Here is a 16,023-nt window from a genome sequence, read left to right on the forward strand (position 1 = left end):
CTTTTTTTGTCATTTACTCCTTTTAGAAACACATACACACACACACCAGGGGTGTGGTAGCCTGGTGGATAGCGCGCAGGATTCGTAATTCTGTGGCGCGGGTTCGATTCCCGCACGAGGCAGAAACAAATGGGCAAAGTTTCTTTCACCCTGAATGCCCCTGTTACCTAGCAGTAAATAGGTACCTGGGAGTTAGTCAGCTGTCACGGGCTGCTTCCTGGGGTGTGTGTGTGTGTGTGGTGTGGAAAAAAAATAGTTATTAAACAGTTGATTGACAGTTGAGAGGCGGGCCGAAAGAGCAAAGCTCAACCCCCGTAAAACACAACTAGTAAACACACACACACACACACACACACACACACACACACACACACACACACACACACACACACACACACACACACACACACACAGGTATCACTTGGGAGATGAAATACTTCAAGAGTCCGAGAGAGAGAGAGACCTGGGGGTTGATATCACGCCAGACCTGTCCCCTGAAGCTCATATCAAGAGGATAACAGCAGCAGCATATGCCAGGTTGGCTAACATAAGAACGGCCTTTAGAAACTTGTGTAAGGAATCTTTCAGAACTTTGTATACCACATATGTCAGACCAATCCTGGTGTATGCGGCACCAGCATGGAGTCCATATCTAGTCAAGCATAAGACTAAAATGGAAAAGGTTCAAAGGTTTGCCACCAGACTAGTACCCAAGCTGAGAGGTATGAGCTACGAGGAGAGACTACGGGAATTAAACCTCACTTCGTTGGAAGACAGAGGAGTTAGGGGGGACATAATCACCACAATCAAGATCCTCAAGGGAATCGACAGGATTGATAAAGACAGGCTGTTTAACACAAGGGGCGCATGCACAAGGGGACACAGGTGGAAACTGAGTGCCCAAATGAGCCACAGAGATATTAGAAAGAACTTTTTTAGTGTCAGAGTGGTTGACAAATGGAATGCATTAGGAAGTGATGTGGTGGAGGCTGACTCCATACACAGTTTCAAGTGTAGATATGATAGAGCCCAATAGGCTCAGGAATCTGTACACCTGTTGATTGACAGTTGAGAGCCGGGACCAAAGAGCCAGAGCTCAACCCCCGCAAGCACAACTAGGTGAGTACACACGCCACCTTCCCCGGAGGCCGCCATCGTCACGGTGGTCCTTTAAACTCCTGTACATGTTCTATGCCAACTGCTGCTGATGTGTCGACGTTCCTTTGTCATTGTGGACGACTGGCAGTGTCCCCCCCCCCCCCTCCCGTGGGTCTGGAGTCATGGAAAACTCTCTGCACCCTGGAGTGGTCAAAATCCAATACTGGCTGTTTATTATACAACAACAATACAATAAGATACAGCATAAAATACCCGTTGGGTGAGGTTGAAGTAGATACAGCTGAAGAGAAGTCGGCGTGAGGAAGCTCTGAAGTTGAAGAAAAACTATGGATACACCGAGCTGCAGAGTTGGGAGCGTTATGATGCTGAATGTGAGAGTTATTGGTGTTTGGACACTAATACAAATGTCCTCAGTCAGAAAGGACTGTGCCAGCCAGGACGTGAAATGGCGGGTGTGCAGCTTATACTTTAAAACTGCAATAAACGGCGGGAACCACCGCCAGAGTTCCTAAACAATGGGACCCTTATCCACTAAGTCGTTAAGCTCCTCAAATGCTTAGGGCAATCTTAAGGGTGCTCACGGGTTCTCACACCAAGTTTGATTTGATGTGTGCGGCTATGAATCTGGTTCGGATCCAGAAGAAGGCCTTCATTAAATATTACAAGAAAAGAACAGTTCAATATGTTGCAGCCTGGGTGGGACAATAATATTGGAAAGTATTGGCATAAAGACAATTTTCTTTTAGCAACAATTTATTCATAAAGAACTAAATTTAATACAAGGCACAAGAATCTTAACGTTACGTTAATGTCCTTAAGCGATATTAAAGACGGCTCTCCAGACAGCAGTATAGCACAGAATCCGATCTGTGCCACTTCAGGCTGATATAGTGAACTAGACTGAACATTACGGGTGCTCACTTACCAGAACCAGCTGTGGCTAGGCTACATACCAACCACACAACAGTACCAGCTGTGGCTAAGCTACATACCAACTACACAACAGTACCAGCTGTGGCTAGGCTGCGTGAGTCTTTTTTTTCTTCCCAATATCTCTGAGTCACGTTATTTTTCCCGGATAAAGTCCTTGGTTAAGCCAATGTCTTTTGTCGTGTGTATTTTTGCTCTCGTATTTACATACTGAGGGATATTTAAGACCTTTTGTTTATACAGTGACACAGACGGTGCTAAATAGTCTTTTCGGCTTGGTGCCTTTTTTATATTTACTTATTTGTGCACTCTGTGTTGACCAGGAGTAAGTGTTCTGTCACTCTTGGGCTTGATGTTAAGCGGCCAGATCTGTCCTGGGTAAGACGTTAAAAGGCCCCGTCAGTCCTGGGCAAGACGTTATATAAAAGGTCCCGTCTGTCCTGGGCAAGACGTTAAAAGGTCCCGTCTGTCCTGGGTAAGACGTTAAAAGGCCCCGTCAGTCCTGGGGTAAGACGTTAAAAGGTCCCGTCTGTCCTGGGCAAGACGGTAAAACGTCCCGTCTGTCCTGGGCAAGACGTTAAAAGGCGCCGTCTGTCCTGGACAAGACGTTAAAAGGCCTCGTCTGTCCTAGACAAGTCGTTAAAAGGCCTCGTCTGTCCTAGGCAAGACGTTAAAAGGCCTCGTCTATCCTGGGTAAGACGTTAAAAGATCCCGTCTGTCCTGGGTAAGACGTTAAAAGGCCCCGTCTGTCCTGGGTAAGACGTTAAAAGGCCTCGTCTGTCCTGGGGTAAGACGTTAAAAGGCCTCGTCTGTCCTGGGCAAGACGTTAAAAGGCCTCGTCTGTCCTGGGCAAGACGTTAAAAGGCCCCGTCTGTCCTGGGCAAGAAATTAAAAGGCCTTGTCTGTGCTGGACATGACATTAAAAGGCCTCGTCTGTCCTGGACAAGACGTTAAAAGGCCTCGTCTGTCCTGGACAAGACGTTAAAAGGTCCCGTCTGTCCTGGGGAAAGACGTTAAAAGGCCTTGTCTGTCCTTTTAAAAGGAATGCAAGACCTTGATTGTCCTGGGAAGAGCAAAAAGGCCACGTCAATCCTGGGCAAGATATCAGGATTTACCAGCTACGGACAATATAAAAGTTTAAGAACTCTTGAAAAGATCCTTTACCAGTTCTGGATACCAGCTGCATCACTCCTGGACATAGTAAAAGATCTCACCAATATTGGTTTAGAACATAAGACCCCAACAGGGCCAGATTCACGAAGCAGTTACACAAGCACTTACGAACCTGTCCATCTTTTCTCAGTCTTTGGCGGCTTTGCCCCTCCGTGGTGCCTCCTTGCCGTGGTGAGGGGCTCACGTACACCTCCCTGGGACCGGTGTGGGTTGCCTGTGCCCCCTCTCCTGCCGCCTCTTTGGGTGGTGTACGTGCTGAAGGGCACCACGTAGGGGCGTTGTGAGCCATCAGACCACCCGCTGGAGGGGTCGCCTGTGAGGGGCCGCCCTGAGGGGATGGTTGGGTGTCCTGGTTGGGGCAATAGGGGGAATAAGGTCTTAGCACCAGTATGGGAGAATGGACGATGTAGTAGGACTCCCCTGTTGAAAAGGGGGAGCACCGCTGAGGACGACGCACCCTTCCTGCACTGACCCACGCTCGGCCTCCCTGGCTACCCTGGTAGGTGGTAGCCCTTGGTTCCAGGTCCCATTCTTTGGACCAAGTTAAATTTTGCTGCATGGATGACGACACGACTTCTCTTACTCAGGCTCATGGGGTGGGCGACCAGGCCCCTGAATCGGACCGTCCTGGAAGGCCGGGATCTGTAGCCCCCACTACTGGGGCCCGGATTAGGCCCAGACCGGACTCTTTCTCCCTGCTCCCCTCCCTCCTCTGTGGTTGGGTCGAGCCCCAAGCCTGCTGTGGTGACCGTCTCGTCCCCTTGCACGGCTCCGTCTCTTATTGTGACTACTGCGCCTTTTGACCCGTCTCTCTCTAAAGGTTCTCATCACCGTCCCCGCCACGGCCGCTCTCGTATGCTCCCTTCCCATACTAATTCATACCATGCTTTGTTTGGTCCTGCTACGTGGACTAAGTACTTTGACCTCCATCCTTTAGATTCAACTCCTCCTGACGATTTTCCCCTTCATAGGCATCTTGTTGATTCCGTAGATGCCTCTGTCACCTTCAACTCCACCCGTCTTGGTACCCGTGTCGTTGCTGCAGCTCCTCAGGATGCGACCACCCACTTGGCCGCCTTATCCTGCCTTGGCGAAACCCCTGTTCGGGTCTCAACGAACGCTCGGTTGAATGCCAGTGTTGGCACTGTTCTCCTCCCGCACCATGTTGCGACTGGTGTTAGGAATCTAAAGGACTGCCACGAGGATATCAAGCATATCCTCAAGGCCCAGGGTCATTCTGTCCTCCAGGTGGATACGTTTACTCGTCCCCCCGTGGTCATCGCCGTCTGCCCCTTCGGGTTGTGAAGATTACCTTTGATGGTAGGACCCTTCCATCCTCTGTCATTCTTGCTGGTGCCAAATGTTCCGTTCAGGAATATATTCCCTCTCCGAGGCTCTGCGGTAAGTGCTGGAGGTTTGGTCATGGTGCCCTCAAATGCTCTAATCCTGTCTCTCTCTGTCCCATGTGTGGAGGCGAGGGGTCACTCTAAGTTGGAGTGCACTTCTCCCCAGGCCCGCTGCCTCAATTGCAGTGAGGCCCACCTTACCTTCTCCCGGGCGTGTATACATTACAAACTTGAGGCGGCTGTCCTCAACTTGAAGCACCGGGATCGTTTGTCTTTTCCTGAGGCTCGGCGCCAAGTTCATCATCTCCCATCTTTTGCTGGCGTCTCCTATGCCCGCGTGGTGCACACTTCCTCTCCTCGTACTTCCCACTTTCCTCAGTCTCACAACCGTTTCCAAGCCTTAGACCTGGACACGCCCACCACCACCTCCCGTTTCCCTCCATTCTGTCCCAGAGGGTCCCCCTCCTGGTTCTCTGTCTAGGGCTCCCCTTCTTTCTACCCAGTCTGTCATGTCTCCTGTATCTTCTTTCTCCTCTCCCTCTGGTCCTCCTTCCCGTCATTCTCCTCCGTCTCTTGGCTCTCCACGCTGCCTGACTGTGCGGGCCAATGTCCATCGCGCTCCTGGTAGTCATGTTGTTCGCTCTCGCTCTTCTTCTCCTATCGAGACGCTGGAGTCTGTTGCCCAGTACATTGCTGCTGAGACGCCTGTCTCTGAGTCAGAAGCGGAAACCTGGCTGGCTCTTCTCCTTCCTCCTCCCCGGTCGGTAAGAAGGCTTCGCTTTCTTCTTCGCCCCCTATCTCTGATTCTATCGTTCCTTCCCCTCCCGCTTCGGTGGTGGAGCCCCCTGTTCCTACTGTGGGGGTTTCTTTTGCCCCCGGTTCCATCTCGGTTACTACCCTTGCTGAGGTGCGCTCCCCTCTTTCTGCCCCTCCTCCTCTTCCAGACCCTGCTTATCCACCTCTGGTCTGTCCTCCCGCTTCTTTCCCTCCTTCTTTACTTAGTTTACCCATGCCCCCTAACCCTGACTTCACTGATGCTGACCCTGATCCTGACCCTGTGCTTCTTTAACGTGCTGTGTTCCTTTTTCACCTTTGTTTCTTCTTTGCTCTCTGTTGCTCTCCTCTCTCTTTTTGCCCATGTCTATTCTTCAATAGAACATCCGTGGATATTACGCCAATTTCCTTGACCTCCAACTTCTAATTTCACAATTTTCTCCCCTTTGTGTCTGTGTCCAGGAGCCGATGCTTGGTCCTCGTCCTGGTATCTTCCTCGTCCTGGTATTCTTTTCTCCCCTCCCCCAGCTGTTGCTGGGGGAGGGGAGAGAACTTTTAAGAGAAGAGAGAACTTTAACTTTTACCCCTGTAGCTCCAGTTCCTCTTCATCGTCTCCCTCTTTCTGTTCGGTTATCTCGCTTACAGGATTCTCTTTCTGTTCATATTTCTAATGTTTCTCCTCGTATTGTTCCTTCCTTGCCTCCGTGGAGGCAAGGAAGGAACAAACTTCTCGATAACTTTTGACTATGTAATGCATTCGTTATATAATGTATGTGATGTAACTATAACTCGTCCGTGGAGATTCCCCCTTCGCAAGTTTTGTACGTCCTTGACTCATATCACTAAAGCCTTTACCCCTCCTATGATTCTGAAACGCCTCTTCCTTGAGCACTTTTCTTCGCACTCCCACTCTATTTCCGTCATCACCGATGGGTCTAAGTCTGCGGACAGTGTGGGCTACTCTGTTGTGTTGCCTCCCTTCGGAGGCTAGTGTCTTCACTGCAGAACTTTATGCTATTCTCTATGCTCTCCGTCTCTTGTTTTCTCATTGTCATTTCTCCTTTGTGGTTGTAGTTGACTCTCGTAGTGCCCTCATGGCTCTAGGGTCCTTTAATCCTGTCCATCCGGTGGTCGTCAAGATTCAATGTTGGCTGTTTCTTATTTCTAGTAAATTTAAATCAGTAGAGTTTTCCTGGGTTCCCAGCCATATTGGTGTTTCTTTAAATGAGCGCGCGGATGCTGCCGCTAAGGAAGCTATCCACTCGTCCCATCTCCCGTAAAGGTATTCCTTATTCCGACTTTTATCCCTTTATTCATTCCTCTATCTTTGCCCGTTGGCAGGGTTGTTGGTCCTCTTTAGTTAGTATCAAGCTGCGTACTCTCAAACGTAGTGTGTCCCCGAAGCCTTCCTCCTACCACCGTGACCGGTGGTGGGAAACTGCTTTGGCAAGGCTGCGGATTGGCCATACTCGCTTAATCCACGGTCACTTAATGGATCGCGACCCTGTTCCTTTTTGTCCAAATTGCGTTGTCCCTCTTACAGTTGTGCATATCCTAGTTGAATGTCCTGACTTCCAGAACGAGCGTGTCTTGCTTTCCGACCATCCCTCGCGGTCACTTGACCCTCGATAGAATTATAGGTGAATCGCATACTTTTGATATCGTTCGCTTATGCGTTTTTGTTCTCGTATTGGCATTCTTGGTGATATTTAGCGCCCTCTGATTAATTCGCACTTTGATGGTGCTACATAGCCTTCCCGGTTTGGTGCCTTCTTTTGATAATTACCTTACCTCTGGCGGCTTTGTTTACAATTATTAAACAGTTAATGACCTCCGAAGCACCAGGAGGCTGTTTATAACAATAACAACAGTTGAATGGGAAGTTTTCATGCTTCAAAACTGTTTAATAAATGAGCCAAAGCCGTCAAAGATTGAGGAAAGATGTACACGTTCGTAAGTGCTTGCATAACTGCTTCGTGAATCTGGCCCCCGGGTAAGACAACAGAAGGTTCTGTCCTGATCACATATGGCAGACGACCCCATCATTCCCTCAAGAACAATTCCTCAGACACGAGCAAGACGTTATATCCGGCTCAGGGTGACGAGACTCCATCAGGACAACGGCAAGGTGCGACAACAATTTAACTTCACAAAGCTCCTTAAATATGGTGAGTGTCACTGAATCCTCAACTGTGCCTTTTCTGTTGTAGATAAAGAATGTTGATAAGTGTTGTAAAGTCATGACTAAGTCTCCCCTTCTTGTTTAGTTTTAAAGTCCCACTCATATGTATTCTTTGGATCTGTGTTGTAGATTTTCACAGTAAAGAATTACTATAGTTTAGACTTGTTCTTTTGCCTGAGGATATTATAGGAAATTTGTCTTATTAACTTTGTCTTAGACGGACCATCTGTGAGACGACCAACGCCAGCAGCCGCCACAGCGCGTTGTACCAACACCAGTGCAACTACCCTCGTTTGTGCAACCACCCCACAGCCTAACACCAATTACGGGCAGCCGCCACAGCCGCCGCCGCCCACACAGCAGCAGACGCCGCCCACTCAGCAGCAGACGCCGCCCACTCAGCAGCAGACGCCGCCCACTCAGCAGCAGACGCCGCCCACTCAGCAGCAGACGCCGCCCACTCAGCAGCAGACGCCGCCCACTCAGCAGCAGACGGCGCCCCTCAGCAGCAGACGCCGCCGCCACAGCAGAAGCAGCAGCAGCATGAAGAGACTCCAGCCATAACCATTGGAGCCAAATATCAAATATTGTAAACAACGAGCTCTTGGGCGCGTTGGGAGGGCCACTTGTGATGGAAGATGCCTTGTTGCTGCCTGGAGTCTCCTCCTCCTGCTGCTGCTCTTACTCATAACATTACTACTAGTACAAGTACTACTATCAGTAATACTAGCACCACTGGCAGTAGTAGCAGTTTTAATTATTAATAATAATAATAATAAATAATAATAATAATAATAATGATAGACTGGCGGTGAGTGTATTTTACAATCTCCTAAAAAGACACGCCACAAACTGTTCTTTACAGTTCCTTTAAAGAACAGACCCGAGTTCTTTCTACAGTTTCTTCCCTCATCAGTAGGACACAACACAAGGGTCCACCTGTGCGCCAGGCATTGTTCCTTTTGCATGTAGGTTTGTTGCACGTATTATCCAAACTGCGAACAGTTATGGAGCGTGTTGCTGCGCCAGTTTGGCAACCAAAATGTTCAGTCACTCTTAGTTAACTGAACATCTTGTAAATTTATTACTAATAACACAATAGTTTTCAATAAATTGCAAGTATCCCCGCACTACTACACATAATGTAATAGTCGATATATGTGAGGTATTAATATGTAGCCTGATCCTTGGGTGGTGTACACGCCGCCTCCTCGAGAGGGACCTCACACAACGCACATATTGGGTCTCGATAACTTCCCAACGCGCCGTGATTTTGAAAGTTTTAGTAATGTGATTTGCGTTCTGTGTGGTCTCTCTTGGAAAGATAATCGTCCAATCATTTGCATAGATCCGTGGCTCTAGAATTGTCTTCAAGATGGCGTTGAAGTCACCTTCCCCCCCCCCCCCTTTCCCATATGGCAAATATGGGTATGTTTGGGACAAAGGAATGTTCCAAGCAGAGTGTTGTAGTCTAAAGCTTCCATGCTATGATCAGCAGATCTTGAAGAACCTCACATTTACATAACGCCTGTTTTGACACACCAAGACATTAAGTTGATAGCTGTACACATGTCAGTTGATAGCTGTACACATGTCAGTTGATAGCTGTACACATGTCAGTTGATAGCTGTACACATGTCAGTTGATGGCTGTACACATGTCAGTTGATAGCTGTACACATGTCAGTTGATAGCTGTACACATGTCAGTTGATATCTGTACACATGTCAGTTGATGGCTGTACACATGTCAGTTGATGGCTGTACACATGTCAGTTGATGGCTGTACACATGTCAGTTGATGGCTGTACACATGTCAGTTGATGGCTGTACACATGTCAGTTGATGGCTGTACACATGTCAGTTGATGGCTGTACACATGTCAGTTGATAGCTGTACACATGTCAGTTGATAGCTGTACATATGTCAATTGATGGCTGTACACATGTCAGTTGATAGCTGTACACATGTCAGTTGATAGCTGTACACATGTCAGTTGATAGCTGTACACATGTCAGTTGATAGCTGTACACATGTCAGTTGATAGCTGTACACATGTCAGTTGATAGCTGTACACATGTCAGTTGATAGCTGTACACATGTCAGTTGATGGCTGTACACATGTCAGTTGATGGCTGTACACATGTCAGTTGATGGCTGTACACATGTCAGTTGATGGCTGTACACATGTCAGTTGATGGCTGTACACATGTCAGTTGATGGCTGTACACATGTCAGTTGATGGCTGTACACATGTCAGTTGATGGCTGTACACATGTCAGTTGATGGCTGTACACATGTCAGTTGATGGCTGTACACATGTCAGTTGATGGCTGTACACATGTCAGTTGATAGCTGACCCTCAGCTATCAAGTACATTTAGCTATCAAATATTCCTTCATTGACTGTCACCAGAGTAATGAAAAAACACTTTTGTATTCCCTTTTCAACATAATGTTCAACGTATATATATATATTTCCTATAACTTCTTAGATTTAAAATCAGATTTTTTTGTATACAGTAAATATGTTGGGATATTTATACATATTGTGTATTACGTGACATATGTCACTAAGACCCGCACAGATAACAGTCCCTTCAATTGTCCGGACAATACCACCTAAGTGTCCAGTTCTTCCCCTCGAATATCTGGCCCACTGGTCCGGTTCTTGACGGTGGTACAGTGGTAGAGTATACAGCGGGCAATGTCTTGGTCGCGGGTTCGAGTAGCCTCACTGCCCCAGTGGATTTTCTCATTGATGTATATCGCGTTAGTGTGATTTTCTCTATTATTATTATTATTATTATTATTATTATTATTATTAAACTTTAAATATTTTTAACTAAATGACCAGCAAGAGCAATGCCAGTCACAAGTGGTTCACACAATTATTGTTACTAGGGTGTGTGTGTGTGTGTGTGTGTCTGTGTGTGTGAATGTATGCGTGTGTGTGTGAAAATGAGGACCACACAGAGGACGATTTGCTAATTCTAATATGTTTATATTTCTGCTACCTTCCCTGCCCCGGCCTGGCCCTACTGCCACCCCCACAGATCCCAACGCCCCGCTGCCGTCCACGGAGGCGCCCTTCACCTTCCCGGACGCCGACGTCCTCAGTGAGTACCGCCGCCACCTCCACTACCTATAATAACAATCCCAATAATGACAATATTTTATTTGTAATAAATCTTTAATATGTGATTCTCAATAATACGGCCGGCCCGTTCAAACATACTACCATGCACACACACACTGCTGTACTGTAGTCTGGTAGAGCGGCTATGGCTAGTCTCCTCCAGGGTGCCGCGGCCAGGTTACAGTGGAACCCAGTGTGGCTCGGCTCCGTTCATATCCGCTCCTCATGAGGCGGCTTGGCACTAGTCTCAGGGCGAAGCCTGGCGCTCGTACAAAATGGCGACAACCAAAGCTAGCGTCTCTGTCCCTCACTGGGGCCGAAATTTCCACGAATTTCAAGGGGAAACCTGCCCTGAACACTGGCAAGATATTCCCAGGTCTCTTCACTGCTAAGTGACGCTAGCAGGAGCTTGGACGAGGGTGTGAGTGATGGCTGGAGACGGGGATGCAAAACTGTCCATTACTCCTGCATGTGTGTTTACCCACTTTTCACTTCCAGTTATATACACTTCTCAGAATACCCACAAATTTGACGAATTCCTGGATTCTGCAACCTTCCCTACGGACACGTCGAAGTTGCGAGTATATGAAGACGTACAAGAAGCCACTAGAGACATAGAGACAGTAGTTTCACTTGGCTGGCCGACGAATTGAAGTCCACGCCCGACAATGATAGTACCAGGGTAGAGCGGCGTCCTGATTCCCGGGCCGGCAAGGTGCCTTCTTCACCGGTCCTCCTCAAACTAGCCAATCAGAGAGACACGCACTTAGGGCCTATACCCCTTGGCCAATCACAGTCTACTTGCTTGGAGCGCAAAATGGCGTCCCCAAGGCATCTTAGCCTTGGTGGCTATCGGAACGGCTCGGTGGTGGCTGGTCCCTCTCAGCTTCCCTGCCGCTCCTCTCTCGCTTCTCTGTCTCCCTCAATCTCTTGCAGTTGTAATCTGCTACACGCTCGGTTTCCACAACATTTGTGTACCTATTTGGCTTCTCTGTCTGCTGCCTCCCTCACTCTTGTACAGATAAAGCTGCTCCTCGCTCGAACTCTTTCCACAACTGTGCTACAACGGCCATTGTAACATATTTGGAATGCTGATGACCCAGACTATTCAACGAGCCTAAACACTTGATGTCTCGTGCACGGGTTAGCAAATCTAGTCCGAGTGCACGGCCATTTACATGCCCGGTGCACGCCGAGCCTCACGTGCCCGGTGCACGGCCAGCAACACGTGCCCGGTGCACGGCCAGCCACACGTGCCCGGTGCACGGCGAGCCTCACGTGCCTGGTGCACGGCGAGCCTCACGTGCCTGGTGCACGGCGAGCCTCACGTGCCTGGTGCACGGCGAGCCTCACGTGCCTGGTGCACGGCGAGCCTCACGTGCCTGGTGCACGGCGAGCCTCACGTGCCTGGTGCACGGCGAGCCTCACGTGCCTGGTGCACGGCGAGCCTCACGTGCCTGGTGCACGGCGAGCCTCACGTGCCTGGTGCACGGCGAGCCTCACGTGCCTGGTGCACGGCGAGCCTCACGTGCCTGGTGCACGGCGAGCCTCACGTGCCTGGTGCACGGCGAGCCTCACGTGCCTGGTGCACGGCGAGCCTCACGTGCCCGGTGCACGGCGAGCCTCACGTGCCCGGTGCACGCCGAGCCTCACGTGCCCGGTGCACGCCGAGCCTCACGTGCCTGGTGCACCCCGAGCCTCACGTGCCCGGTGCACGGCGAGCCTCACGTGCCTGGTGCACCCCGAGCCTCACGTGCCCGGTGCACGGCGAGCCTCACGTGCCTGGTGCACGGCGAGCCTCACGTGCCCGGTGCACGCCGAGCCTCACGTGCCCGGTGCACGCCGAGCCTCACGTGCCCGGTGCACGCCGAGCCTCACGTGCCTGGTGCACCCCGAGCCTCACGTGCCCGGTGCACGGCGAGCCTCACGTGCCCGGTGCACGCCGAGCCTCACGTGCCTGGTGCACCCCGAGCCTCACGTGCCCGGTGCACGGCGAGCCTCACGTGCCCGGTGCACGCCGAGCCTCACGTGCCTGGTGCACCCCGAGCCTCACGTGCCCGGTGCACGGCGAGCCTCACGTGCACTCGACACTAGTAGAAGTATGGTTTAGGTTTAGGGTTTTCACCAGGTTTAGCTGGTGAAAACCCATAACCCTATTCATTTATATCTATCCACCCATGTATCTATCCTTCTGTTCATCCATCTATCCATCTAATTCTAATGTTCACATTATCTAAAATATATTCAGTAACAGAGGCAATATCCAGAAGCAGTGGTAATCACATATGGACGCCTTTCTGTTTTGAATTCTTCATTCCACCCTTTTGCTGTGTCTGCGCACACGCACACGCGCACACAGGCACACACACAAAGGAATTGGATATAATTAAGTGAGCTTCAAGGTAATGTACTCAAACATCGATGGGGTTACCAACAAAGCAAGTGAACTGGCAGAAAGGGCGCAGGAAGAAAACCCAGATGTAATAGGACTCACAAAAACAAAATTGTCAGGAGTCATAACAAATGCTGTGTTTCCAAAGGACTTTTATATAGTAAGGAAAGAAAGAGACGGGAGAGGAGGAGGAGGAGTGGCTCTGCTGATAAGGAAGGACTGGAGCTTTGAAGAGATGGAAATTCCGGGCTGCGACGGATTCAGAGATTACATAACAGGAACTATGACAATGGGTTGACCTAAGATAATAGTGGCAGTCATTTACAACTCTCCATTAAATGACAGAAGACCCAGACAAGAGTTCGACAGAAACAACATGGCTACCATTAACATAATAGAGAGAGCAGCTTCAGTTGCCTACAGGAATGGATCCAGACTCTTAATCATGGGCGATTTCAACCATGGAAAGATAGACTGGGAGAATGGGCACCCACATGGAGGTGAAGACACATGGAGATCTAAACTTTTGGAAGTGAGTACAAGGAACTTTCTGAGCCAACATGTCAAGGGGCCCACAAGAATGAGAGGAAATGATGAACCAGCTGGACTCGACCTGATTTTCACCTTAAATGACTCAGAAATAAGGGAAGTCAAATATGAAGCCCCCATAGGAATGAGTGACCACAGTACGTTGATATTTGAGTATCTGGTAAAAGTAGGGATAACCTATCCAAGGATGGGATTAGAAGGAAAAAGACTAAATTACCGAAGAGGAAAATATGACGAGATGAAGAACTTCCTAATGGGAATACCATGGGAAACAGAACTCAGAGAAAAGACTGTACAGGATATGATGGTTTATGTCACTCAGAAGTGTCAGGAAGCTGCAGACAGGTTTATCCCAGTCCAAAAAGTGAAAAATGAAAGTAACAGAAGAATCCGTGGTTCAACCAGGAATGTGCGGCAGCGAAGCAATTGAGTAAAAGAACATGGCGGAACTACGGGAACAACAGAACACCAGAGAGCAGGGAGAGATACCAGAGGGCCAGAAATGAGTACATCAGAGTGAGGAGAGAAGCAGAGAGGCAGTATGAAAATGACATCGCGAGTAAAGCTAAGACCCAACTAAAACTGCTCCACAGCCACATCAGGAGGAAAACAGCAGTGAAGGAACAAGTGATGAAACTGAGAAAAGGGGAGAACAGATACACAGAGAACGACAAGGAGGTGTGTGAAGAACTCAACAAGATATTCCAGGAGGTCTTCACAATAGAACAAGGAAAGGTCCCTGCACTAAATGAGGAGGCAAACCGAACAACCTTGGAGGAATTTGACCTCACCAGTCATGAGGTCAAAAGGAATCTGTTGGAGCTGAATGTGTCAAAGGCTGTTGGGTCTGACAGAATATCACCGTAGATTCTAAAAGAAGGTGCAGAAGCACTAAGTGTGCCACTCTCTATGGTGTATAACAGGTCACTGGAAACTGGAAACCTTCCAGAAAGCTGGAAGACAGCTAATGTAGTCCCAATTTACAAAAAGGGTGACAGGCAAGAGGCAGTGAACCTCACTAAGGGCCAGTTTCCCTGACTTGTATACCATGCAAGGTGATAGAGAAGATTGTGAGGAAAAGGCTCGTAGAGCATCTGGAGGGAAACAGCTTTGTAACACACCACCAGCATGGGTTCAGAGATGGTAAATCGTGCCTCACAGGCCTAATAGAATTCTATGACCACGCAACATAAATTAGGCAGGAAAAAGAAGGGTGGGCAAACTGCATTTTCTTGGACCGTCAGAAAGCCTTTGATACAGTACCTCACAAAAGGCTGTTACAAAAGTTGGAGCAACAGGCAGGAGTTAAAGGTAAGGTGCTCCAGTGGATAAGGGAGTATCTAAGCAATAGGAAACAGCGAGTAACTGTGAGGGGGGAGACATCAGAGTGGCGAGATGTCACCAGCGGAGTCCCACAGGGCTCAGTACTTGGACCCAGACTGTTTCTAGTATATGTAAACGGCCTTCCGGAGGGTATAGACTTATTCCTCTCAATGTTTGCTGATGATGCAAAAATTATGAGAAGAATCAAAACAGATGAAGATAGACAGAGACTACAGGACGACCTGAACAAACTGGAGGAATGGTCTAGAAAATGGATGCTGAAGTTCAACTCAGGAAAGTGTAAAGTAATGAAATTAGGCGAAGGAAGCAGGAGGCTGAACACAAGGTACCATCTGGGAGGTGAAATCCTGTAAGAGTCAAATAGAGAGAAAGATCTGGGGGTCGATATCACACCGAACCTGTCCCCAGAGGCCCACATCAAAAGGATATCATCAGCGGCATATGCTAAACTGGCCAATATAAGAACTGCCTTTAGAAACTTGTGTAAGGAATCGTTCAGGACCCTGTATACCACTTATGTAAGACCAATCCTGGAGTATGCAGCTCCAGCCTGGAGTCCATACCTAGTTAAACACAAGACGAAGTTAGAGAAGATTCAGAGGTATGCCACCAGACTGGTCCCGGAACTGAGAGGAATGAGTTACGAGGAAAGGCTATGGGAGCTGAACCTCACATCCCTGGAAAACAGAGGAGTAAGAGGAGACATGATAACCACCTACAAAATTCTCAGGGGAATTGACAGGGTGGACAAAGACAAACTCTAGCACGGGTGGGACACGAACAAGGGGACACAGGTGGAAATTTAGTACCCAGATGAGCCACAGAGACGTTAGAAAGAATTTTTTCAGTGTCAGAGTAGTTAACAAATGGAATGCATTAAGTAGTGTTGTGGTGGAGGCTGATTCCATACACAGTTTCAAATATAGATATGATAGAGCCCATGTAGGCTCAGGAATCTGTACACCAGTATATTGACAGTTGAGAGGCGGGACCAAAGAGCCAGAGCTCAACCCCTGCAAACACAACTAGGTAAGTACAACTAGGTGAGTACACACAAACACACACACACACACACACA

At 48.8% G+C, this 16,023-nt stretch overlaps 2 protein-coding genes across 2 annotated transcripts in view; both read left to right on the forward strand.

Annotated features, from left to right (window-relative positions):
• The first annotated feature begins 2,616 nt into the window (after positions 1-2,616).
• Positions 2,617-9,093, forward strand: LOC138365531 (putative uncharacterized protein DDB_G0290521). The gene is made up of 2 exons (XM_069326132.1): positions 2,617-7,510; positions 7,742-9,093. The coding sequence occupies exons 1-2, from the start codon at positions 7,369-7,371 to the stop codon at positions 8,086-8,088; spliced, it is 489 nt and encodes a 162-aa protein (XP_069182233.1). The 5' UTR covers positions 2,617-7,368; the 3' UTR covers positions 8,089-9,093.
• Positions 9,094-9,795: 702 nt separating this feature from the next.
• LOC123753959 (adhesion G-protein coupled receptor D1) overlaps positions 9,796-16,023 on the forward strand; it is a 47,298-nt gene continuing 41,070 nt past the window's right edge. Inside the window, exon 1 of the mRNA XM_045735984.2 lies at positions 9,796-10,640. Within this exon, the coding sequence (XP_045591940.2) occupies positions 10,520-10,640 (121 nt within the window). The 5' untranslated portion in view covers positions 9,796-10,519. The remainder of the gene's footprint in view (positions 10,641-16,023) is intronic.

Source organism: Procambarus clarkii, chromosome 1 (assembly GCF_040958095.1).
Source record: "Procambarus clarkii isolate CNS0578487 chromosome 1, FALCON_Pclarkii_2.0, whole genome shotgun sequence".
NCBI lineage: Eukaryota > Metazoa > Arthropoda > Malacostraca > Decapoda > Cambaridae > Procambarus > Procambarus clarkii.